This window comes from Canis lupus, chromosome 18, assembly GCF_048164855.1.
Source record: "Canis lupus baileyi chromosome 18, mCanLup2.hap1, whole genome shotgun sequence".
NCBI classification, from domain to species: domain Eukaryota; kingdom Metazoa; phylum Chordata; class Mammalia; order Carnivora; family Canidae; genus Canis; species Canis lupus.
In genome coordinates, this window is record NC_132855.1 from 16,163,803 (window position 1) to 16,190,605 (window position 26,803).

Consider the following 26,803-nt stretch of genomic DNA (forward strand, 5'->3'; position numbering starts at 1 on the left):
ATGGTACTGTAAATTATCCTGAAAAATGATCTTATTCTTAGGAGTGCATGCCAAAGTATTTGGAGGTAAACTGTTACAATGTCTGCAACATAGTGTTACTTTCATATAATAAAGGCAAAACTGTACATATACATAAATATAAAGAAAAACTGTGGAATTATTCACTATACTATTCTTTCAACTTTTCTATATGTTTAAAAGCTTTCATAATAAAAGAGTTAGGAAGAAAAGATTTGCAAGGTTAAAAACAATGTATTTAAGTTTTACATTAAACTGCATGGTAACATTTGCTTCATTTCATATGAAAATTATTAAGTAGAAGGAAAAGAGGTAATTAAGTTTAATCTGGTGTTTTGGTAGAGCCCATAATGCCATGGTAAAACATGTCCTTTGTTAAGCCAGTCAAAGCACTCACAGTGTCATAGGAGACTCAGTATAACTTCACAGCATTGCTTTCTCTGAGGGTATTAACATGGTCTTTTTATACACGAACATTTTTAAGATTGTATCTTTAAGTAATATCTACACTGAACATGGGGCTTGAATTCACAGCCTCAAGATCGAGTGTCACATGCTCCACCAACTGAGCCAGCCAGTCACCCCTTACAGTAAGCTTTTAGGCAGAGCACTCAATAGCAGTGGCTCCAGGGGCAGAGAAGCAATCCCACATGGACACTGGAGTACTAACTTAGTAAGTTTGCATCTAGAGCCCCATAACCCTTTAGTTTCCCTCTGAGAGGAGTCTGAGGTGTAAATGCAGGAACTGCTACTAGCAGCAGATGTCCTAATCTGGCCAAGCACTTACTCTGGCCAGGGATCCTGGCAAAGGAGTGACCAACATTCACTAACATTACCAGCGTAAGCCCAGCACTCCTCTGGATATCTTTAGTGCATGACTAGTCATCTCCAAACAAGCATTTAAATATTTTATGAATAGTCACAAGAAGCCAAAGGCCTTATATTTATCAAAACACTTAGAATCTGTCTTGGTAAATTAAAAAAAAAAAAAAAAAAAGGCACCTACTAATTGCTCCATTGTTTACATACCTTCCTGGTAGTTGTGTGCGCCATCTGGTAAGGCAAGGAAGGGCAAATACTTCCATTCTTCAGGTAAAGTGTGGCTGTCATGTCCATCTCCTGGAATCAGGGGCGGGTAAGAGAATTCAACCTAAAATAGTAAGGAATGTTAGCTCAAAGGGAACATTTTATCCTGATAGGCAAAAATACATTTTTTTTTAATTTTATTTTTATTTTTTTAAAGATTTTATTTATTTATTCATGACAGAGAGAGAGAGAGAGATTGAGAGAGAAAAGCAGGCTGAGCAGGGAGCCTGACGCAGGACTCGATCCCCGGTCTCCAGGATCACACCCTGGGCTGAAGGTGGCGCAAACCAGTGGGCCACTGGGGCTGCCCCATTTTTTATTTTTTAAGATTAAAAAAAAAAAAAAAAAAAAGGTTTATTTATTTGAGAGAGAGGGAGAGAGCGAGCGAGCACCTGAGAGAGTACACAAGTGGAGGGAGAGGCAAAGGAAGAAACTCTAAGGCACACTCCCTGCTGAGTGTGGAGCAGGACACAGGGCTCTATTTCACAACCCATGGGATCATGACCTGCGCCTATGTCTCAAGTCTGCAGCTTAACTGACTGAGCTACTGAGGTGCCGGGGCAAAAAATAATAATAATAAAATAAAAATAAAAATAAAAAAATTAAGGATTTATTTGAGAGAGAGAGAGAAAGAGAGAGCGTGCACACATGTCAGGGGGTGGGAGGCAGAAGGAGAGAGAGAATCTCAAGCCGACTCCACACTTAACAGAGAGCCAATGTAGGGCTGGATCTCGTAACTCCGAGATCATGACCTGAGCCGATATCAAGTCTGTTTGTTGCTCAACTGACTAAGCTACCCAGGCACCCCTCCCCCACCCAAATACTTTTAAATTCGGAATGAATGATGTAAGGATTAGCCACACTTACTGATACCATTTGGCATTATTAGCAAACCTACTATACAGAAGAGGGAAAATATATAAGGAATAAAAAGGAGGAAAGATTCATGTCTCTTCCCCTTTCTGATTTAAAAGTTTTTAGATTTTAATGTGCATAAAAGGATGGGGGTAGTAGTGACAGTGACTGGACTGCAGATTTACATTTGGGAACTATCATCAAATAGATGGTAATTGAAGCAATGAAGCCCTGAGAAATGCCAATATCCTACTAAATTGAGAAGAGGAGGCCCAACAAAGAAGCCTGAGAAGTTTGAGCCAAGATTTAGGTTTGCCTCCCCATCAACTGGCTCCCTTGCTCACAATATTTGTAGCTTTGAGCTACGTTTTTAGTATGGCGTTGGTAAGAGGACTTAATGGGCCAGCATTAATCAACTTTTCAGGTTACCTTTTTTTCCAATACTGAGAACTGATTAGTGAAAGTTTAATGAAATTTCTCCAACACTACTGTGTTGTATAGAAATAACAAAGTTTTTAGTATAAACTTTCAGTTTCTGGTATTCCCCAAATTTATCAGCATTTTCTCTGTTTCTATTTTCTTTTTGTTATTTCAATGAGACTTTTGGAGAGGAAGGAAGAATTAAGTGGATGGGACTTGTTATATTGACTTAGAAGTTTTAGGTGATTTAATTTTCTTTCAAAATACATTTATGTAGGAATTTATACTGCATTAGTAGTAATACACAGTTGCACCTGCACGTGGTTTTCAATCACATAGGTCCACACATAAGCAAATCTTCGTACAGTACAGTATTTTATTTTCACTTGTGTATTATTTTCTTAACATTTTTTTTCTCTAGCTTACTTTAAGAATATGGTGTATAATACATATAGCATCCAAAATATGTATTATTCAACTGTTCATGCTATCAGTGAGGCTTCCAATTAACAGGCTATAAGTGGTTAAATTTTGGGGGAGTCAAAAGTTATACATGGCATCTCTAATCCCCACATTGTTCAAGGGTTAACTGTATACACTAATGTTGGAATATAGGACTAAGAATCACTTTTACAGACTATCTTTAATGTGGAAAGATATGATGGCTCATCTTCTCACACCTCAATGGAATGAATCAAGATACCGCTTGAGTCATATGAGAGTTATAAAAGGGCTTTAAAAGTGATTGTTTAAATAGCTGACCTAGTTCCATATTTAAAATCTTCAAAAATGCCAAAAAGGGACACCTGGGTGGCTCAGCAGTTGGGTGTCTGCCTTTGGCTCAGGGTGTGATCCTGGAGTCCCAGGATTGGGTCCTGCATTGGGCTTCCTGCATGGAGCCTGCTTCTCCCTCTGCCTATATCTATGCCTCTCTGTCTCCCATGAGTAAATAAAATCTTTTAAAATTTTTGAAAAATAAATAAAAATACAAAAAAGGACTATACACTAAGAAGATTCCCTCTCACCCTTGACACTACCACCTTGGCTACCCACTCATCTTCCAGCCCCTACCTTCAAAACAACCAATGTTTTCAGTTTGAAAGGATTTTTAAAAGGTTTGGGTTATGGACAGAGTAAAACTTTTCTCTCAGCAGTCACTTAAGTTCAATTAACTGAAGGCTGAACATAGATAATCTCAAATTACATTTCACATTTCTATTTCTCTGTATCTTTTTCTTCTCTCTGTATCTTTTCTATATGGAGGTTTCACATATTGTGTGGAGGAACTGTAGGATCTGACAAAGAGGTAATGGAGACATATTCAAAATTGGAAATCTAAATATTCATCCGAAGAGCAATCACATAAATTTTGCATCAGTTCTACACAGCTGTGAAAAAGAATGTTAGATTTGCATATACTGATAAAGCAAGGCAGGTAGGATATAAAGTGTCCCCTAGAGTCATCTGGCTGGCTCAGTCAGTAGAACATGTGACCCAATCTCAGGGTCCTGAGTTCAAGCTCCACAATGGGCATGGAGCAAAGGAGGGAGAGGAAGGGAGGGAGGGGAAAAGAAAAGAATCCTCTAGTCAGATTGCATTTATGTGGTCCTCAGAAACAAAAGGCTGAAAAAACAACAAAACAGTAACACAGTACCCTGGTGTGAACTCTGAGTACTTCAAAAGTACCCTTTGTTTGCCTTTTAATAAGGAAATATCCATCCATTCCATTGTCAGAGAACCATACAACTAATAGAAGCCACCAAGCCAAACAGCACCAAATTAAACACATCCGTAGTCCTCACAGATCTGATGGCATACGAGGTACACTTCCTAGAGATGCTGAGTCAGCTGCTCTGCCTCTGCTCCTTTCTAGGCACCTTGTGGATTCCACCTACCCTTCACTCAGAAGGATGGGTGTTCTCTTTACAGTTAAAACATTTTAGGCAGCAAAGTCAAGGTTTTATCATGTTTTTCTCTTTAAAGAAAACACTGGATGTAGAAGACATGTCTTCTTGAAGTTATGTTTGCTCTGCCAAATTTGTAAAAGTCAACACTACAAGAGAACTGGCACTCTACCCTTTTAGTTTCTTAAAAAGTTGACAAATGACTATACTTGTCAGCTATTTCTTTTTTTTTTTTTTAAAGATTTTATTTATTTATTCATGAGAATGCACAGAGAGGAGAGAGAGAGAGGCAGAGACGCAGGCAGAGGGAGAAGCAGGCTCCACACACCGGGAGCCCGACGTGGGATTTGATCCCGGGTCTCCAGGATCGCGTGCCCTGGGCCAAAGGCAGGCGCCAAACCGCTGCGCCACCCAGGAATCCCCTAGTCAGCTATTTCTGAAACAGACTGTGCTTAACACTCCTCTACCTCGGCATGATACATTATTTTATAGTTTCATGACTGCAGGAAACGCCCAGAAAAATAAAGTGTATACTGTAAAGGTGCAATGGTACTACTGAGACCTACCAATTAAAACCAAGTTTTACTGTTTTTAAAATTAAATAGAAACAAACAAAACAAAAATTAAACAAGTTATCTTAGTTTAAAACATGTGCTTTTATATATTTAAGTGAATAAAAGCTGCCAGTTCTATTTTTTTCTAGAATTAAAGAACTATAAAATCTTTAAAGAAAAAACGAAAGAAATTTTAGGGATGCCTGGGTGGCTCAGCGGTTGGGCGTCTGCCTTTGGCCCAGGACTTGATCCTGGAGACCCGGGATCAAGTCCCACACAGGGCTCCCTGCAGGGAGCCTGCTTATCCCTCTGCCTGTGTCTCTGCTTCTCTTTCTCTCTCATGAATAAAAAAATAAAATCTTAAAAAGAAAAAACATGGAGTTGTTCCTTTGGCCACATACATGCAAATCTACAAGAAAGGTGATGTTGTAGACATGAGGAGATTGGGCACTGTTCAAAACAGAATGCCCCACAAATGTTACCATGGCAAAACTGAAGAGTCTACAGTGTTACCCAGCATGCTGTTGGCATTGTAAACAAACAAGGGCAAGATTCTTGCCAAGACAATTAATGTAAGTATTGAGCATATTTTTTTTTAAAGTAGGCTCCACACCTAGCATGGAGCCCAATACAAGGCTTGAACTCACGACTCTGACCCAGAGCCAAAAATTAAAAGTTAGATCCTTAACCAGTGGAGTCACCCAGGCGCCCCTATGTACTGGGCATATTAAGTACCGAAAGAGCCTAGATAGCTTCCTGAAGCACGTGAAGGAAAATGATCAGAAAAAGATGGAAGCCAAAGAGAAAGGGATCTACTGGGATCTACTGAACTGCCAGCCTGCTCCACCCAGAGAAGCACACTTTGTGAGATCCAATGGAAAGGAGTCTGAGATGCTGAAACCCATTCCCTATGAATTCATGGCAGGATAAGTATTAAAAACAAACAAAACAAAACAAAACAAAAAAACCAACCCTCAAGATTGTAAACAAAACAGAAGAAAAATAGATGAGGTACTTGGATTGTGAACAAGAAAACAGATGATGTGTATTTTAAATACAGAATTTTTTTAGGGGTTCCTGGCTGGCTTAGAAGAGCACGTGACTCTTGATCTCAGGTTTGTGATTTTGAGCCTCATGTTGGGTGTAGAAATTACTTAAATAAATGAACTTAAAAAATATAGATATGGAGTCAATGAGTTTGATTTGTTTCAGAGAAATAAAGGGCTATTTATTTCCAGTAATATCAGATTAGTTTTGTAATGCTACTTTATGTAATGCTAGGTAAAGATAACTTCAAACGTGTTTACTAATTATGAATTCTTAAAAACAGTTTGAAGGATCTTAAATGTATTGGACTTTCTAGGATCTTCTACGTTACACAAATCTAAAACTCCTATACTATTCTAGGTTCCAAGTAAAATAAACAGTTTAGTCGTATAGCACCAATGTGCTACATGGAAAAAACCCTAACTTTCATAAACTCAAACCAACCTGATAATTTAAAAAAAGAGCCACTTACATTTTTTTTTTTTTAAGATTTTATTTATTCATTCATGAGAGACACACAGAGTGGCAGAGAGAGAAGCAGGCCCCATGCAGGGAGCCTAAAGTGGGACTCCATCCCGGGACTCCAGGATCACCCCGAGCCGAAGGCAGATGCCCAACCACTGAACCACCCAGGCATCCCAGCCACTTAAATTTTAAAGTAAATTGTTATTTGTCCTATTTGTAATATTCCCAAACTGGGAACAACTCTCATGTACTTTAACAGGAGGTCAAGGATGGCATACAAATATCATACAGAAACTGACACAATAAGATGGAACAATTTCAGACATAACACTAAGTGAAACAAGTCAGACAGGAGGGACACAAATCTATGACATAGGGTCAGAACAGTGGTAACCCTCAGGCAAGTAATACTCAGGAGAGGGCGCCTGCACAGATCTTCTGAAGTGCTGGAATTGTCTCTTGATCTGGATGGTGGTTACACCAATGTGCATGTACGTAAAAATCAATAATGCTGCACCCCTAGATTGTGTGTACTTTATTGTTGATAAATTACCCCTTAAGAAAATAAAATACTTCTAAACTTCTATTTCCTTATCTATAAAAGAAAGTTAATAAAACCTTGGTATAATGAGAGGAATAAATGGGATAACACATCTAACACAGTATACAGCAAACATTCCATAAATGGCAGCTATTATTATTGCTAATAATACCTTCATAGAACTGCAATGATAAATTGCATGGTGACTAAGCCTTATACTGGTATAAGCTCTTATTAGCAGTTTAAATTGTTCACGAAGGCAGGAATTATACTTAGGGTCTACTTTATGGAATTTAGAGTCTTTGCTACAACTTGTTTACAAAGAGTGGAGAAAATCACTGTACTTCATGGAAATTGATGCTTTCAGCATATAACTTATATTAGCATCCAAGAGATGTCTGGGTTTTTGTACTGAACTGTAGCTTTTATGTCTCCAAAGATACCATGCTTATTTAACACATGAAGATAGGACATTAAAAAAAATGACTGAGCCATTGTTTCTCTGATCTATTATTTTTTTCTCAATTATAAACTTTTAAGGCTCAAAACTGAAAGATTACAAATGGAGAATTATTAAGTCCTAGCTCTGCACAAATAGAAGTTTAAATGTAGAAAATCATATAACTAATAGTTTTTGAAACAGCCCTTTCAAAAGTATTGAAGGATCCAGAACTTTGTGATTTTTTACAAGGTGACTTAAAAAAAACCTTTAAAAAAAAAAAAGATTTAATTTTTATGTAATCTCTACACCAACATGGGGCTCAAACTCACAACCCCAGGATCAACAGCTGCATGCTCTATGGACTGACCCAAGCCTAAAAAACACTTTTAAATTATTTAGATTTGAGGTGTTATTAGAAAGTATAAAATGCAAAGACCTTAAGTGTACAGAGTTCATTGGTTTTGATGATTTATACCACTAAAAGCAACCATTCCATCAAAACACAGAATTATCATCATCCAAGAAAGTTCCTCTGTTCAGACTGCTAACAACAAACACTAGTTTTGCCTGTTGAATTGAAGGGTATGTTTCTGAATGTAGGCTCTAATGACGGGTATTTAGCAAATGTTTGTTGATTTCATCTTCTAATAATGTTAAGTGAAGGGGAATCTTTGCAATCGTCTATTTTTAAAACCCTTATTTTACAGATAAAGAAACTGAAGTCCATAAACATTAGGCAACTTGCCCCAGATTAAACATCTAATAACCATTAGGGTCAAACTAAAACTTGGGTATCTTGATTACCAGATATGCTTTGCTGTTATTCAAGGAGAGAGTGGTAAAAGAGAATCTGTCAGAGCTGAAAGTACAAAGGTATATTAGGAATACTATACAGAGTCCCTCTACAATGGAAGAGACAGGACAAGGATTTGCATCAAACATGGCAGAATGACAGAAACTGGTCTTTTTTTTTTTTTTTTTAAGATATTTATTTTAGAGAGAGAGAGAGAGCATGGGCAAGTGAGTGCGGGGAGAGGGGTGGAGGAAGAGGGGGAGAGTGTCTTAAGCCGACTTTGTGCTGAGCCTGGAGCCCAAGGTCGGCTCAATCATGATCTCAGCCAAAACTGAGTCAGTCGCTTAATGGACTGAGCCACCCGGGTGCCCCAAGACAGGTCATTTGGATCAGAAGATATAAATAGAACATTGTTTATCTGTAGGTTATTGAAAATATATATGAAGATGATATCACAGCTTCAAAAACTGTTTTCTTAAAAAAAAAAAAAAACTTTTCTTGCAGGAAAAAAATTTCATTAGAAACTTCCTAACAAAAGATTTAAATCAATTTATCTTAATGGACTCTACCTTAGCAATGTTTTATATATAATTTTATTTTTTAACACTTTAAACTCTTACATAGTAAAAAATATTGGAATTTCTGGTAGTGCACTATCCCTATCAAAGTCTAACAAATTACTAATATCACCCATGAAAGCCATGGGGGCAGGAACAGGTTTCATTAACAACCCTCCTGTCATTTCTTCGTATATAGTTAATACATATCGTGATGATGAGCATCAATTGAAGAAAATTTAAGTGCAGAATGCTGTATTTGAAATCTAACCCAAATATGGTTTATCCAGAAGTCAGACTGACAATTACCTAGACCACTGTCAAGAACCAGAAATAAGCTAGAAAAGCATCTATCAGCCTAACCAGCTATCATAAAGCCCCTGATAATATTTCAAGAAGGCTTTAGGTCTTCTTTAAAACCTATGACGGGATCCCTGGGTGGCGCAGCGGTTTGGCGCCTGCCTTTGGCCCAGGGAGCGATCCCGGAGACCCGGGATCGAATCCCACGTCAGGCTCCCGGTGCATGGAGCCTGCTTCTCCCTCTGCCTGTGTCTCTGCCTCTCTCTCTCTCTCTGTCTCTCTCTCTCTCTCTCTGTGACTATCATAAATAAATAAATAAAAATTTAAAAAAAATATTTAAAAAAAAAATAAAAAAATAAAACCTATGACTAAGTAATTTTATTTCATACACAGTTCTAATATATGTAGAAGATGTGGTCTCCTAGTCTAAGAAAAAAAGTAGGACACCTGGGTGGCTCAGTTATTGAGCATCTGCCTTCTGCTCAGGGCATGATCTTGGGCCCCCCAGATAGAGTCCCACATCGGGCTCCCTGCGGGAGCCTGCCTCTCCCTCTGCCTATGTCTCTCCTTCTCTGTGTCTCTCATGAATAAATAAAAATCTTTAAAAAATAAAAAAAATTAAAATAAAATAAGAAAGCAAGGAGGAGAAGCTGAATACTGCAACGTCGTGTTTGGGTCAACACTGAAAGTGCCTGCTAATTGCTCTGTCATCTCCCTCTCTTATCAAAAGAGATCCCACCTGAGGGATCCCCAGGTGGCTCAGCAGTTTAGTACCTGCCTTCGGCCCAGGGCATGATCCCGGGGTCCTGGGATGGAGTCCCACATCGGGCTCCCTGCGTGGAGCCTGCTTCTCCCTCTGCCTGTGTCTCTGCCTCTCTCTGTGTCTCTCATGAATAAACAAATAAAATCTTAAAAAAAAAAAAAAAAAAAGGCCCAGCTGAGTCAGAAGGCATGTGTGAAAAACTCTATGTTAAAATAAACTGAGAATGCCACAGGACAAACGACATTTGTTATGAAGCCAGAGTCATCCAGACTAACTTAAATTTTGTTCAGCATGTTCTGCTTCAAAATCTGTTTTACCAAGATCTCCATGGGAAAAAAAAAGATGGTTTAACTCTGGAAAACAGTATGGAGGTTCCTCAAAAAGTTGAAAAACAGAGCCACCCTACAACCCAGCAATTGCACTATTGGGTATTTACCCCAAAGATACAAACGTAGTGATCTGAAGGGGCACCTGCACTCCAATGTTTATAACAGTAATGTCCGCAATAGCTAAAGAGCGCAGGTGTCCACTGACAGATGAATGGATAAAGACGTGGTATACACACACACACACACACACACACACAATGGAATATTACTCAGCCATTAAAAAATGAAATCTTCCATTTACAATGGCGTGGATGGAATTAGATGATATTATGCTAAGCGAAATAAGTCAATCAGAGAAAGACAATTATCATATGATCTCACTCATATGTGGAATTTAAGAAACAAAACGGAGGATCATAGGGGAAGAGAGGAAAAAATAAGACTAATCCAGAGAGGGAGACAAACCATAAGAGACTTAATCATAGGAAACAAACTGAGGGTCTCTGGAAGGGAAGGGGGTGGAGGGATGGGGCAAATGGGTGACGGACATTAAGGAGGGCATGTGATGTAATAAGCACTGGGTGTTATATAAGACTGATGAATCACTGACCTCTACCTCTGAAACCAATAATACTTCTATGTTAATTAATTGAATTTAAATAAAATTTTAAGAAAAATGATAGCTTAAAATTAAATCTCCATACTTAGATAAAAGGAGCAATAATTTTGCCACAAGGATGTTCTTCATAGCACTACACAAAATAGCAAAAAATTGGAGTACCACACCTAAAGTGTCTAAAAAGGAGAACAATGAACTGTTTCCACAAAATACTATTTAGCTATTTTAAAATGCCATAATTCAATATTTATTAATATGGAAAGATATCAACGGCAGTTACATAAAAAGGCAAACCATAAAACGATATAATGTCTTTGGGAAAAGTTACATATATTTGTAAAAAAAAAAAAAAAAGAGAACTGGAGTGGTAGTCATCAAGGCCTTAGAAACAGATTTCTTTAGGATACAGAATTTTAAGTGTAAGTTTTTTTCTTCTCTATATTTTTTTACTTTTTTACTAGTGAGTATATGTTATTTCTGAAAAGACATGCATTTTTTAAAAACAACTGGAATGATTTAAATATTGCCCAAAATATCAATTTAAATAACATCCTCTAAAAATATTCTGGGAACAAACCAAGGTTTTAACCTGATGGTATCTAACCAAAGAACTTAATAGGGCCAGTCTTTCTCAAAATTAAGTACAGACTCCTCTTCCTGTCTTTATCCTCCTCTTGTACCCATTCCCAGTGAACCATAGCCCTTTTGCAGACTTCCCTTATCTAGCAAAATCCATGCTCCGTAAAAGATGTGAATCACGTAATACCATGAGGGAGAAGGTTACTCATGAAACATAGGCATTTTACTAGGGAATCAAAAACTTAAACTGAAAAAAAAAATCAGGCACTATTAGGCTCTTTCTAGTTACCGGGGGAAGGGGGGGGAATAATAAGACAAAAGAATCTTCAACATATTTCCAAACTTCCATTACACAGGTTGACACCCATCCTGCTTAGCTGTGATGCCAAGGCCTAAAAGAAAACTATTCTACTGGGACGCCTGGGTGGCTCAGCAGTTGAGCGTCTGCCTTTGGATCAGGGTATGATCCCGGGATCTGGGATCAAGTTCCACATCAGGCTCCCTGCATGGAGCCTGCTTCTCCCTCTGCCTGTGTCTCTGCCTCTCTCTCTCTGTCTCCATGAATAAATAAATAAAATCTTTAAAAATAAATAAAATAAATAAAATAAAAAGATTTTATTTATTTATTAATAATAAATATTTTATTTATTTATTAATAATAAATATTTTATTTATTTATTAAACTACAAGTCAAGTTTGTTGTGCCAAACTACAAGTCATCTGTTACCAAGACCTCAATGGGTCAGGTCTTGGCACTATCACCCTAACATAAACCAACCCTGTCCCTCATTTTCTCAATCCAGCCTTGAATCTGCAATGCAACATTCTGTTACTCATGGAGCTTTTCCCATGATCAGCCCACCCAAACCAAGAGGAAATGTCATTTTCTCTTCACTGCCTCAGTTGCCTTATTCACCTTGGAACTAATGTAAACACGATTTCTAGTTTTTTCATAATTCTATTTTTTAAAGAAGTATAGCCTGGCAAAACCAGTTTATTCAAGATTTATAAACTGCCAGCTATGTATACAAAACTACAAACTATCAGAACATTAGTAGAAAAAAAAATCAAGTAATAATTCCAATTTTTTAAAAAAGATTTTATTTATTTACTTATTCATGAGAGACAGAGAGAGAGCAGAGACATAGGCAGGGTGAGAAGCAGGCTCCCTGCAGGGAGTCTGATGTGGAACTCGATCCCTAGACCTGGGATCACGCCCTGAGTAGAAGGCAAACACTCAACCGCTGAGCCACCCAGGCATCCTTCCAACTTTTTATGACATCACTTTGGAAAATAATGATTCCCTATTAATTTCAGTGTTTAAAAAAGTTTCAATCTGGGGCACCTCTGTAGCTCAGTCAGCTAAGCATCCAACTCTTAATTTTGGCTCAAGTCATGACCTAAGGGTAATGGGATCAAGCCCCACATTAGGCTCCACACTTAGTGTGGAGTCTGCTTGAGATTCTCTCTCCTTCTCCGTCAGTCTTTCCCCTTCCTCTCAAAAAAAAAAAAGTTCCAATCTATTTATGAAAGAACCAAACAGTCTGATATTCATTTGATTATTTTGCCAAAAATCATGCTAATCTGACAAATATAGTTACACATTTATTGCCATAAATAAGGAACAAAAGTCTGGAACACATAATCTATAACAAGCAAACTACTAGAGATAAGGTTGTACATAAAATACATCACATCAAAGAGTTTTTGTACTCTTATAATTCCCTCCAGGTATTGCAGGTGAGTTTTTAAGGAAGAAAAAGTCCTTTGCCAAATGCTAAATTAAAAAAAAAAAATCAGGAAAAGAGTTGTAATGGATAAATATTTCAAAACTATTGTAAATGTCATGGTAGTACTTTCACTTAAAATGATCTAAATGTCTGGTTTATCCATAAACCAGAATGATCATCACTAGAAACTAACCTGTTAAGCTACAGAAGAATTCACTCCCACAAATCTAGGGGAAAAAAATGATCAAGTGATAAAGTCAGATGTTCATTTTAATTTAAATAATTTTTCATTTAAGATACATTTGAAGACCTCAAAGGTGGAAGAAATGCAGGAAACAAGATGAATGGTCATATTCTATGTCTAGTTTGGGTATCTTCAACACAGCTGTATTAGAAGATCGCTTTAACCCTGTGGTCCACATGAAACTACCTGATTCCCTATTGAACACCTTTATAACAGAAGAGTCTACAAAGATTTGGTACATCCTTCAATGTAAAGTTATCATGTTTATTACCCCAGCAGACTGCTGAAAAGCATTATTTTTAAACAAAAGTTTTACTTCAGTCCACTTCAATCTAAAAATTACAAAATACAACCAAGTATGGGAATTTTCACTATGAATAATCTCAGGACATGGAAAGAAGTGATCAACAAGACCACAGCATTTTGAATACTTAGAAGAGCGATTTAACAAAGCACTTTTAACACAGCCTAAAATAATCTGAAGTTAGAAACACAATTCAATGAGCCATGCACTTTTAATCCTTTACACCTGGAAGTAAAATCTTAAACTGTTGAATAAGGTGGCTGATTAATCCATCCTGGGGGAAATCTTATGTAATTACAGACTACGAAACACTTGATATGCTGATTACATCAATCTCTAGAACATTAATTCATGTAATACACTCATTCTCCAAAACAATTGGATTTTGAAGGGTTAAGGAAGCAGTGTTGTAGGACATCTAAGAAGACACTGAGGGGCATCTGGCTGGCTCAGTTATAAGAGCATGTGACTCTTGCTCTCAGGGTTGTGAGTTACAAGCCCCATATTTGGTGTAGAGATTACCAAAAAATTGAACTTAAAAAATTTTTTTTAAACGACACTGATTTGGAGAAGCGAGGAACATCCTTAAGAACTAATATAACAGGGATCCCTGGGTGGCGCAGTGGTTTGGCGCCTGCCTTCGGCCCAGGGCGCGATCCTGGAGACCCGGGATCGAATCCCACGTCGGGCTCCCGGTGCATGGAGCCTGCTTCTCCCTCTGCCTGTGTCTCTGCCTCTCTCTCTTTCTCTCTCTGTGACTATCATAAAAAAAAAAAAAAAAGAAAGAAGAAAAAAAAAAAGAACCAATATAACATTGGGACACGTGGGTGGCTCAGTGGTTGAGCACCCACCTTTGGCTCAGGGCATGATCCCCAGGTCCTGGGATCAAGTACCGCATTGGGCTCCCCTCCAGGAGCCTGCTTCTCCCTCTGCCTGTATCTCTGCGTGTCTCTTTCTCTCTGGGTCTCTCATAAATAGATAAATAAAATCTTAAAAAAAAAAAAAAAAGGAGAGAATATATATAGGAAATTTTAGTACACTTTTTTATAATACTCTTCCATCTGGCAAAATCTGTTGTTATTTTACAAAAATTAAGACAAGAAAACGTAGGGCAACCAAAAAATGAAAAACTATAGTTGAACTAGTTTCCTATCTTTTCCAATACTATTATAATCCATTGGACAAATCAGGTCTCTGGCAAAAGTTTCATTGTTTTTGACTGAACTGACCTGTCAGTTTTGTCAGCCAACTCAGTAGGAGAGTTTTTCACTCATTTGCTCTGTTGTCTAAGTGGACTGGCTGTGTTACCATTCCCTACACCCAACCTGGATATACCACAGAGGGTTTTCTTTTTTTTAATGATTTTATTCATCTATTCATGAGAGACACAGAGAGAGAGGCAGAGACAAAGGCAGAAGGAAACACAGGCTCCCTGCGGGGAGCCTGATGTGGGACTCCATCCCAGGACCCTGGGATCATGCCCTGAGCCAAAAGCAGATGCTCACCCACTGAGCCACCCAGGTGCCCTACCACAGAGGGTTTTCAATGAAGGTTTTTCAGATTATCCACTCATCCAAGCTTAACTCTCTTTAGAGTCCACAAATCATGCTGTCATCTACCCAACAAACCTTCATTAAAGAGAGAACAGAAAATTAACAGATTACTAGTAAGCCAAAATTTTTCTCTGAAAAATAGTAAAAGTTCTAGTAAAATCAAATGTTTGACTCTTGCAAAAGCCAGAGAATACTCAATATTCTAAATCTAAAAATCACCTTTTTATTCACTGTGCATTCTTTGACTAGATATAAGCAAATTCTTGTTTGATTTGCAAAACCAGGTTCTTATGTCTTAATTTTCTGCTATGAGAGGTAAGTGTAATTTTTAAAAGCTGCTTTCTTTTTAGTCAGCAGTAATAAAATAATCTATTGGGACTGCAAACTGATACAGCCACTGTGGAAAATAGTATGGAGCTTCCTCAAAAAATTAAAAATAGAACTACCATATGATTCAGTAATCACATTACTGGGTATTTACCCAAAGATTACAAAAACACTAATTTTAAAGGTTATATGTATGCCTATGTCTGTTGCGGCATTGCAATAGTCAAATTATGGAAGCAGCATTGATGAATGAAGAAAATACAATGGAATATTATTCAGCCATAAAAAAGAATTAAATCTTGCCATTTGCAAAACATGGACGGAGCTGGAGTATATAATGGTAAATGAAATAAATCAGAATAAGACAAATACCGTATGATTTCACTCACATGTGGAATTTAAGAAACAAAGGGGGGGGAAGGGAAGAGAGACAAACCAAGAAACAGACTCTTAAGTAGAGAACAAACTGATGATTACCAAAGTGGAGGTGGGTGGGTGAAACAGGTGATGGGGATTTCACTATATTATATACCTGAAACAAACAACTGTATTTATTAACTATACTGGAATTAAAAAACTATAAAGAAAAAAAAAAAAGAACCTATACTAGAGTTCTCATCTTTCAATGCACTGTGGCAGGATCCTCTATATTTTCTTCATTCTATCAGCAACCCAGATGAACAGACACTACTCAGCAAGTTAATTTAGTCAAAAATAATTGCCCTCAGTCTCTGTGAAACATCATGTGGGTTACAAAAACAAAAAAACCCCAAGGCATGTGTTTTCTCTTTCTACTAAGGGCCTACAAGCTAAAAGCGCTATTATAAGAGATATGGTAGGTTACAAAGACTAGGCATATCTGGGTTTCAGTGTTAGTGCTGACAAAGTCTCTCCTTAATCAAAATTTCGTTAGGCTTCTTGGAACTCTCTTCTCAACCAGGAATTGACTTTTTGGGCTTCCTCGTTCTTGTCAGCCTTATCTAATTTTAGCAGGAATTCTGTTAGCTGGGTTTAGCCAGAAATCCCCTTTACCTCAATATAGTAATTTCCCATCCGTTGATCCCTCACTCTGCTCTTTGGCCATCAATGTCTCCTTCTCCTTGTATTCAGAGTTGAGCCCAGTTCTACACTGAGCTCTCTCTTCCCCTATTACAATAGCTTTTCTGAAAAAAATGTCTTTATTGCTTTAACTATTGTCCAGTTCTTGTTTTTTCTGATAGCACCAAACTAAGTGTTTTTAAGTTACTTAAGCTTTTTGGGTTTGTTTACTTATCCGTAAATTTAAGGGAGATGGGAGTAGAATGAATTCTAGGGACCCTTGCCAGGTCTAAAATTCCCATGAAGAAATCTGGTAGAGGAAAAGGAGATACAGAAAATTATGCAGTTTGGACTTGCTGGAGGTCATGGGAGCTGTAAGGCCACGATGTCATCCAGGTCTCCTAATTCCTAGCACAGTGTTTATTTAACAAAACAAGCAGCCTTTACCTCAATGCTGAAACCAAAGGCCTAACAAATCCAGTGAAATGCCATGGCACCCACCCAGTGTGCTATTTCAGCCCAAAGTGCTTCCTTCATCTTACAATCTATTCAGCTTTCTTTAATCTCGAAGCAATATTAGTTTCCTAAATCATTTTTCCTTTCTGAAAATATAAATGGTATTATTTTTGACAATAAGACTGGTATAAAACATAATTAATCTTGAATTTAGATGGCAGCAAAAATTAAAAGATTTTATTCTCTCTCCTACCGATATTACCTTCTTGTTTTTAAAAGTCCCCCTCAGTTTGGTTTGGAAGTGGGCTCCTACTGCTTTATCTTAAAAGACTCCTAAATGCCACATGGCTCAGCAGAATGAACACATATGATGCCAGAAGCAATTCTACATCTGACTCCAGGACTGTTTTGCTGCGTGACCTCAGCCAGATCAATTTACTTCCTCCAAGTTTCAGTTACTTCACCCATATCCAAAGTGAGTTATAAAGTGATAAGACCAAAGACGTGAAGTTTTAAAGTACTAAAAATCTTTAAGAAACAAAACAAGGGGAAAAAAAAAAGAGACAAACCAAACCAACCAACAAACAAAAAACAAACCAGATTCTTAACTACAGAGAACTGGTGGCTACCAGAAAGATGGGGGAGGGAATAGGTGAAATAGGTGAAGGGAAATAAGAGTATACCTATGGTGATGAGCACTGAGAAATGTAGAGAGCTGTTGAATCACTGTATTGAACACCTGAAACTAATATGACACTATGTTAATTACACTGGAATTAAAATCTTAAGAATATTAAAAATCTAACAAACATGGTGTTTGCATGCCATGGTAGAGATATTTGAATATCCACCTTCTTACTTCTAAACATAGGACTATGTCTGATAAACATATTCTGCTGCTGCTTGGAATTTTTTTTTTTTTTTTTTTTTTTTTTTTTTTTATGATAGTCACAGAGAGAGAGAGAGAGGCAGAGACACAGGCAGAGGGAGAAGCAGGCTCCATGCACCGGGAGCCCGATGTGGGATTCGATCCCGAGTCTCCAGGATCGCGCCCTGGGCCAAAGGCAGGCGCCAAACCGCTGCGCCACCCAGGGATCCCGAATTTTTTTTTAATATCACACTGAATAACACCACTTCCTCCTCAGTGTCTATGCCATTTTCTACTGAGAGACAAGGAACAGAGTACCATACTTTAAAGTTAAGCAGTCTTAGGGCAGCCCGGGTGGCTCAGTGGTTTAGCACCACCTTCGGTCCGGGGCATGATCCTGGAGACTCGGGATCGAGTCCCACATTGGGCTCCCTGCATGGAGCCTGCTTCTCCCTCTGCCTGTGTCTCTGCCTCTCTCTCTGTGTGTCTCCATAAATAAATAGATCTTAAAAAAATAAATTATAAAGTTAAGCAGTCTTAGAACACATACAAATACGACCATCTTTTCACCCCACTTTCCAGTTATCATCCTCTAAAGAATTTATTTTTTTGAATATTTTTATTTATTTATTCATGAGAGACACACAGAGAGAGGCAGAGACACAGGCAGAGGGAGAAGCAGGTCCCATGCAAGGAGCCCAAAGCGGGACTCGATCCTCAGACCCTGAGATCACGCCCTGGGCCAAAGGCAGATGCTCAACCGCTGAGCTACCCAGGGATTTCACACCCCCCACTACAGAATTTAAATTTCGCCAGTAAAAATCTTCTAAAACGTTACATTTTCTATCAAACACAAGAAACAAAACGCTACATTACCTAGTAGTGGCAGTCAGCATTTTTTAACACCTCGAGCGTTTCAATTTCCTGCTCACTAGCACATTATGACATCACTGCCTTCCAGTGTTTGGGCTCATGAAAAAATTCTGTTTCCATTTTGTTCCCTTGCCTCCAATACACATTATTGCCATCGTTCCATTGTTCCCATTCACTATTTCGGTGGAGAAACGTGATAAAAATGACTTTGTGTTTGCACACTCCTTTGCCCGGTAAAATAACGCTTTCTCTCATCGCAACTCAACTGGAAAGGTCAGTTTCTCACCAAAAGGTAAGATCTAGACAAGACCAAATAGCAAAAGCGAGGCCCAATGGGGGGGGGGGGGGGGGGGAGGAGGAGTCCATACAGCACCCAAACACGACGGATTCTAGGGCTTCCAAAGATAAACAAAGGAAGTTGATTTTCCCACGACGCCGCCTGGGCTTCCGCCAACCCGAGGCATTTGTGCGGAGCCCACTGAGCTCGTTATGTTGATGAAAACGCAGTCCGAGTGCTGAATCTTTCTAAAGGCTCCCGTTACAGGTGGACATTGCAGAAAGTCAAGGGAGGCAGAGATGAATGAGCAACTGAGCGGGGCTGACCTCCGATCCCTTCCTCCCGCTCCTCCAAAAACCCTAAACACCTGCCAACCCCAACATACCAACACAGAGCTGCTCTGCTGCTCAAAGCACAATTTCAGGCGCAGGAGAAAGAAGGGAATGTCGGGGGGAGGGGAGGGGGGAGGGCGGAGGGGCTTCAGGTGCGGCGAGCGCGAGGGGCAGGTGCGAAGTTCACGGGGGCCCAGGGCGCTCAGGGCCGCGCCGCGGGCGACCGCACGAACGGCCGGGGGCGGCGGGTTCGCGCCCCTTCCTCACCTGGCAGCCCTTCTTGTGATGAAAGCCGACCACCACGATGTGCAGTACGGGCCCCCGGGGGGCGCCATCGCCTCCCCGCCCGGCCTTCTCCATGGGCGGCCGCCGCGGGCCCGCAAGCCGACTCCAACCGCCAAGGGAGGCGGGCCGGGCGACCCCGCGGCCCCCGGGAGGACGGCGAGCGGCGGATCTCAGGTGTCAGCGCGGGCGCCGCATGAGGGCCGCGCAGGGGGCCGGGAGGAGGCCGACGCTCCCGCAGCTCCGCGCCGCCCGCCAGGGCCGCGGCCGCGCTTCCCTCATCCGCTTCCGCTGCTTCCGGGCTGTCACCTGATGCGGCGGCCGCCGCCGGCGAGGCGGGGCGGGGCGGGGCAGGACCCGGAGGGAACCTGACGGGGCGGGGCCTGGGCCGGGGGGCGGGGCCTGGGCCGGGGGGCGGGGCCTGGGCACCGGGCTGGGGGCGGGGCCGGGGCCACGGGCGCCTCTCTCCCCTGCCACTCGGGTGCTTCCTTAAGGCGCTTCCTCCTCTTTTGCCCTCTTAAAGATTTATTTATTTGTATACTTATCTATCTATCTATTTATTTATTTATTTTTATTTATTTAGGCAAAGACACAGGCAGAGGGAGAAGCAGGCTTCATGCCAGGAGCCCAATGTGGGACTCGATCCCGAGGCTCCAGGACCAGGCCCTGGACTGAAGGCGGCGCTAAACTGCCCTGCATGTCTATTTTTATGATGACATTTATCTCCAGAAATGCTTTTCTGAACACATAATAAATTGAGCCTCCTCTAGTTACATATATTTTACGATGGATTATAGATTCTATTTTAAGTCAGCTCTGTAAGTACGGGGTGAGGGGAGAAATATCCTGGAGACACAGAGCAATGACCTGTTTTCAAGTTCATTAAAAATGAACTCTCCATCTGGAATTGTTCTGTTGTTTCTTTTTGTATCTTGCCTCAGGAGAGGGCGTGATAAAATAAAACCACTCTTGTGCAATCCCCATTAATTCTACTATGTAAATGAACTATATAGTTCCTTTTTCAGAGTATAAAGAGACTATTCGTTGTCAATAGTATTAAATTGCTAATAGAAAACTAAGTATGGACTTTCTCAAATTATATTTTTCCTGACTTTTAAGGTCTATCAGGTAGCGACAGTGCCTTGTATTTGGTCCCTACTCTCGTTATGGTGTAGTGAAAATAAAACAAGAAATAGAAAAGAAAACCAAGGGAAGAAGGGGGTTTCACAAACAAATTAGGCATTACTTTGTCTTTAGAGTCTTATGAAGATTAAGGAGAATATTGATAGGGATGAATAAATAGAATCAATTCAAGGAATACTTATTCGACCTTACAGTACACCTGGAACTGTGGTAGGCATAGTGCATCAAAAGAAATTTTTAAAAATTGTTGCCTGGTCTCTATCTGGTTATAAAAACAAGATAAATGTGAAAACAGCCAGCAGTGCTAGCTTTTGTAGCACCTACGCTAACCTAACCATCATGTTAATAAGCATTACAAAATAAACATAAGCAATGCTAGCTTACATTAAAAAAAAAGATTTTATTTATTTATTCATGAGAGACAGAGAGAGAGAGAGAGAGAGAGAGAGAGAGGCAGAGACACAGGCAGAGGGAGAAGCAGGCTCCATGCAGGGAGCCCAACGTGGGACTGGATCCCGGGTCTCAGGATCACACCCTGGGCTGCAGGCGGCGCTAAACCGCTGCACCACCAGGGCTGCCCTAGCTTACATTTAATGAATAAGCACTGTGTTTCAGTCTGCAAGCCACTTTTCATGGATTATTTTGATTTTCACAACAGTCCTAAAGTAGATAACTATTATCCTCATTTTTTTTCCACTAACACTTAGGTTAAAAAACTTACTTAAGGTCAAATAACTAGAAGGAATTGTGGTAGGGATAAGATCCAAACCAAAGTCATTTAACTTCAGAACCAATTAATTTAATTGCTCTACTGCTTCCCAAAATTCTTGACATTGTGGAACACAATCTTTGGGGAGGGAGGTAACCCCCTGGAAGAGAATTACAGGAGAATACATTGAGAGCATTTTGAGAACTATTAACATTATTGTGGAACAATGGGAAAACCTACCAAGTGCAAGTCAGAGAAGCTTCACAGAAGTGGTCGCATTTGAGCAAGGTCTTGAAGAATGAGCAGGATTTTACCAGAACTCGGGGGTAGAGCATCCAAAATGCAATAAAGTAAAATCACTAAGGACTGGGGTTAAAGGAAAACATTTGGGAAGGGAAGACTTTTATGCCAAATTTAGAGGAAGTATGTAAGATTTAAATATAGTACAGCAAAAGAGGTTTGGTGGTGGACACATGCTGACAGCACATGGTATTCCCTCTGCTTGGAATGCTGCTCTGCCCCCTTTCTTCCTATCCAATTCTTACTTACCTTCCAAGACTAAACTTTTTGTCAATTCCTTTGTGACTAAACTTTTTGTCAATTCCCAAACTGTCCACGTAACCAGTGGGCAAGTTATTTAGCCTCTCTGACCATGAGGAACTCCATTCAAATGCCTGTCTCACAGGATAGTCATAAAAATTACGACTAAGTGTATTTGTAAATTTTCTGGCATACAGTCGGTGCACAAGATTTATGAAATGCAAAAAAGTAAAAATTGCCTTGGTGTTTTGAAGGCTGAGCCCTAGGAAGTTTTGAACTGAAGGAGCCATCTGTTAGGACTTCTGAACCTTCTTACTGACATTCTCCTTAAATCCTACCAGGAATCTCTAGTTCTCTAGGATCCCTGAAACTAAGAGGTCTTTTATATTTTAAATTTCATATACCTTGTATATTATATTTGTTAGTAGGCTTTCTCCTCCATTCATCCTTAAGCTTCTAGAAGGGCAGAAGACATTGTAGTTCTGTTTTGTACAGTTTTATACTCAGCAAAATGCCAAATAGTGTGTAGCTAATGCATATTTGTTCCATGAATGAATGATGTGTGTATTACAACTATCTGTTGTATGAATGAATGATGTTTTTTTCTGCTCTCTCCTGTTTAGACTCGTCAGCCTTACGTTCCTGGGATACAAATATGAAACAGACTTAAGGCAGAGAATTTGTTTGCTTTCTATTCTTTGCAAAACAGAAGTGCAAAAAGCCTTAAGGTTTCCTGTGTGATGACATTAGCGGACAGTGACATCTGGTGGCTGCTTATAAGACAAGACAGTTAAGTGTTGAAAGTGGATACAGTCTGTGATAAATTGGACTCCTAGCTGCAACAAGGTAAGAATGATAAATAAGGTAGTAGGCATAAAAATAAAATGTGTTTTAAATTTCCACTGTAGAAGAGTTTTTTTCTTTTTAAATGCTGGTTGTGGAAAAAAAATGCTGGTTGTGGGTTTTCAATTCACTGGACTTTAAAAAGAAGCACTAGATTCTTTTTTCTCTCTTCTTTAAATAGGCTCCGCACCCAACGTGGAGCCCAACCAGCGGATCCTGAGATCAAGACCTGAGCTGAGATCTAGTCTGAGGCTTAACCCACTGAGGCACATGGGCGCTCTAGGAGTAGATGCTTTGAAAAACGGCTTTTACAAAAACTGCCACACAGTGCATTAGTGGCAAAAAAAAAAAAAAAAAAAAAAAAAAGAAAAAAAGAAAAAAAATTGGTTCGGTCTGAAAAAAGATCCTGGCTTGAGATGAGGTGCAACTTCATAGCAGAAAATAAGACGATTCAAAGATTTCCGTATTTTGCAAAACCTTCCGGGTTGCAGGAAGGATTTATTCACAAAGCAGGATCCCTTTAGCGTCTGTCTGTCGGAAACTGCCCGGGGAAAGCCGCTACGTGCCCAGACCGCACCACCTGCAGCGGACGGAACCTTCTCCCCGAGAGCTCAGCGCCCGGGAAAGAAGCGATTGGGAAGGAGCGACTCCTGCGGACTGATTGGATCGCAAGTTCGGCCTCCGATTGGTCGAGCCTGTCCGGGCCGCGGGCCGGCGGGGGGAGCGGAAGCGCGCTCTTTCAAACTTGCCGGGCTGACGGCGAGGCCGGCGGGCCACTTCCGGCGTAGCCATGGCGGCCAACGCTACCACTAACCCGTCGCAGCTGCTGCCTCTAGGTAATCGCGGAGAAGGGGACCGGAGGGCTCAGGCTAAGTGTTGGGGCCCGGGCGGCTGCGGCTGAAGTAGCCCTTGGCCGAGTGTTAGGGAAATGTGGGGATGAAGGGCCTCAGTGCTCCGCGGCTCGTCGGCCGGCTCCCGAGTGTCTGCGGCCCCGGGCCGCCCGGGAGCCTCTGTGCACTAGGCACGAGGGCTGGGCGCTCTTGGACAAATTCAGACGCCTCCCACTGCCTGCGGATAGCACACACACCAGGAGGAGATAGAGCGCTCCACCTGTAAGCATCACGCCGAGTGATAACGAAGCCAGCTAACGAGGCGTTCAAACTGCGGTCCGAACACAGAGATAGTGACAGGAAGAAATCTCTGGTGGATATGGTTGTGCCTCTTCCGATATTTTGTAGCCAAAGAGTTGATGGAGTTATCGGAAGTGGCCTTGTTTTGGAAGTTTTCATTCTTTGATTCCACCAACTCTTTTTGAACGCTTGCTATGTGCCAGACATTGCCCACTGAGGATAGAGTCCTGGGAAAACAACCACAGTTGTTTCATGGGGCTTAGACTCTTTAAAAAAAACATCAAACAAACATTTTTATGCATTCATGAGAGACACCCAGAGAGGTGGAGAAGCAGCCTCCATGCAGGGAGCCCGATGCAGGACTCGATCCTAGGACCCCAGGATCACGCCCTGGGCTGCAGGCAGGCGCTAAACCGCTGAACCACCCGGGCTGCAGGGGGTGGGGGTGGGCTCAGATGTTAATTATATGTTAATTATGCATTTCGTATGTAAATCAAAATCACTTAAAATAACATTAAACCACAACCGTGATGGATAAACTTCAACAAAGGAGAGGTAAGTGGTAAACAGGACGTTTTTGTTTATGCAACAGAGATAACGTACCGTAAAATCTCTAAAGTTTTTGAATGAATACTTTCTCTGGTTTATCTTTCACAGTAAGTAACTAACAAGTGCCAGTAGGCATTCCAATATTTGTTGAAGAAATGAACAGGTAAAATAATCTTTTTTTCTCCACCCCCCCACCCCTCTTTTTTTTTTCTTTAAAAAAAAAAAAATGTATATATATATAGAGCTCGTGGACAAATGTATAGGATCAAGAATTCACATTGTGATGAAGAGTGATAAAGAAATTGTTGGCACACTTTTGGGATTTGATGACTTTGTCAGTATCCTTTCAAAAGGTGGTGGTGGTATGGGTTTTCCTGCAGTACTTAAGAACAGAAATAAGAATATGGACAGTCAGTACGTAACTGGTTATTGTATTAGAAATTTATTCACCTCTTGATAGCGTTTTAAGAGGTGTGTGTACTGAAAAAAGATAAAGTTCCTACCGATTACTAGTATTTTGCTCTGGAGCCATTGTATTAAACGTTGTAATTAAAACGGAGTAAAGATAGAAGCCAGAGTAAATTCAACCTGGTATATGTATTTTTCTTAACACCAAATTTCAGATATGGTACTGGAGGATGTCACTGAGTTGTGAGTAGTGTTAAAAATTAAAGAATTGGGGGGAATCTCTCCTTAAGTCAATTTTAGTATTAATGAGTTTAAAATGATTAATGAGAAAACATTGCCTGTCAGAAATACCTTAAAGATAGAAATTTTATCTACTGACACTGGTAAAATTGGATCAGTTATTACCGGATGTAATTATTATGTTATTATTAATGACTGGTAGGGACTTAGTGGAGACTGAGCTTTGAGATAAAAGATACTAAAAACAGCCAAGGATGTTTGTGCTCAGACAAATCAAGGCATTAAACTTAAGATATAAATGATAGCTCCATTATATTAGTTTTAAAGATCACAACCAGTGTCTGCTTTCAAAATTGAGTTGATTACAGATTGGTTTAATGGGTAGGGATTAGTAGTAAATAATAGTAAAAAGGTGAGGCTAGTAAACATTCCATTTCATATTTGATCTCTTTGGCCAGTTTTAGCTTCTTTTAGTTTTGATCCTAGTGGATGTGGATCTGAGGCCAGTCAGTTCACTGTGTTGCCTTTGGTCATCCAGTGGATAACCTTTGTCTCTGAAAACTACTGACATAATTGCTCAACCTCATATTCATATAAATACAAGAATAACTTTTTTTAGGGATCAGAATGTTGGCTTTGATTATCATTGTTTATCTTGACTCTTTGATTTCTTCATTTAGTGAAATCACACCAGAAGGAAGAAGGATCACTAAATTAGATCAAATTTTGCTAAATGGAAATAATATAACAATGGTAAGGTACAGTAAAGCTGGGCGTTTTTTTAGATGTAGCCCATTTTTGTGAGGCAGAGATTGCAGATTACTTGGCTTGGTTAAATAAATGTTCATGGCCCAGTGGGTTTAAGTTGGGAAGGAGATGCTCCTGTGATCAGGGCTCTAAAGCTGAGCTACTGAACATGACAATAGGCTTAAAGATTAGTTTGCTTGGGCTTTTTAATCTTTTGGTTTGCCAAGAATCATTGTTTAGACTCTAAGTATTAATTGACGATGTTGGGATTATAAACAGAAGCAATGACCAGGAGAAAATGGGAATGTGGGGGAGGAGCAAAGAGGCCAGGTGTCTTTGATGGGTGAAAAGGGGTTTTTAGATGATGGGTGTGGTGGTGGTATTAATAAGCTCTTTTTCCTTCTCTGCAGCTAGTTCCTGGAGGAGAAGGTCCTGAAGTATGAATGGATTTCCTTACTCTCTTTTGTCCTATAATGACAACAAAATCGATTTTTTTTTAAGCCTTTTAATGTTTGGATTCTGTAAAGCTAAGTTTCCCGTTGAAGGGAAATGTTTTGAAGATGCATTGTAAATGCCCATTTTTGTAAGTTAATCATTATTATTTTGGAAAAAGAAGAACAGTTGTTCTCTGAAGACAAAATAAAAATGTTTTTGGTTAACTGTCATTTTATTTTTTGTACTGCAATAACCAGTGTAACAAAGTTTGAAGCTATTTTGTCACTTGCTTTCCTATAATTTTAACCCCATTTGCTTCCTCATTTACATGATGATTTGATTCTCAAACAAAAATTGTTCCAAACAAAAGAACGAACTTTGATTTTGAATAGTTGCATTTAAAAACCCTGAAATAATTACTTACAAAATTCAGTTTATTTATTTATTAAATTTTTTTTTATTTATGATAGTCACAGAGAGAGAGAGAGAGAGAGGCAGAGACA

General features: G+C 39.8%; 2 protein-coding genes across 12 annotated transcripts in view; one reads left to right on the top strand and one right to left on the bottom strand.

Annotated features, from left to right (window-relative positions):
- AVL9 (AVL9 cell migration associated) overlaps positions 1-19,826 on the bottom strand; it is an 82,127-nt gene extending 62,301 nt beyond the window's left edge. For 8 of the 11 annotated variants that reach the window (XR_012010680.1, XR_012010678.1, XR_012010679.1 and 5 more), the window contains exons 1-2: positions 19,542-19,819; positions 1,048-1,168 (exon numbers count right to left, since the gene is read on the bottom strand). Coding sequence is in view for 1 of the 11 variants with exons in the window: in XM_072783539.1 (XP_072639640.1) it covers positions 1,048-1,168; positions 19,542-19,634 (214 nt within the window). In the remaining 10 variants the exon portion in view is untranslated. Of the gene's footprint in view, positions 1-1,047; positions 1,169-19,541 lie in introns of all 11 variants that reach the window. The other 3 variants (XR_012010682.1, XR_012010683.1, XR_012010681.1) reach the window with 2 other exon arrangements.
- Positions 19,827-23,196: 3,370 nt separating this feature from the next.
- Positions 23,197-26,524, top strand: LSM5 (LSM5 homolog, U6 small nuclear RNA and mRNA degradation associated). The gene is made up of 5 exons (XM_072783561.1): positions 23,197-23,627; positions 24,713-24,808; positions 25,094-25,121; positions 25,799-25,871; positions 26,276-26,524. The coding sequence occupies exons 1-5, from the start codon at positions 23,582-23,584 to the stop codon at positions 26,306-26,308; spliced, it is 276 nt and encodes a 91-aa protein (XP_072639662.1). The 5' UTR covers positions 23,197-23,581; the 3' UTR covers positions 26,309-26,524.
- The last annotated feature ends 279 nt before the right edge of the window (positions 26,525-26,803 follow it).

Excerpts from the sequence above, each read along its gene's own strand:
- LSM5 (XM_072783561.1), top strand. The coding sequence starts at position 23,582 with ATGGCGGCCAACGCTACCACTAACCCGTCGCAGCTGCTGCCTCTAG. Across the intron at positions 25,122-25,798 it reads CTGGAGGATGTCACTGAGTT|TGAAATCACACCAGAAGGAA; the intron begins GTGAGTAGTGTT and ends TTCTTCATTTAG. Across the intron at positions 25,872-26,275 it reads ATGGAAATAATATAACAATG|CTAGTTCCTGGAGGAGAAGG; the intron begins GTAAGGTACAGT and ends CCTTCTCTGCAG.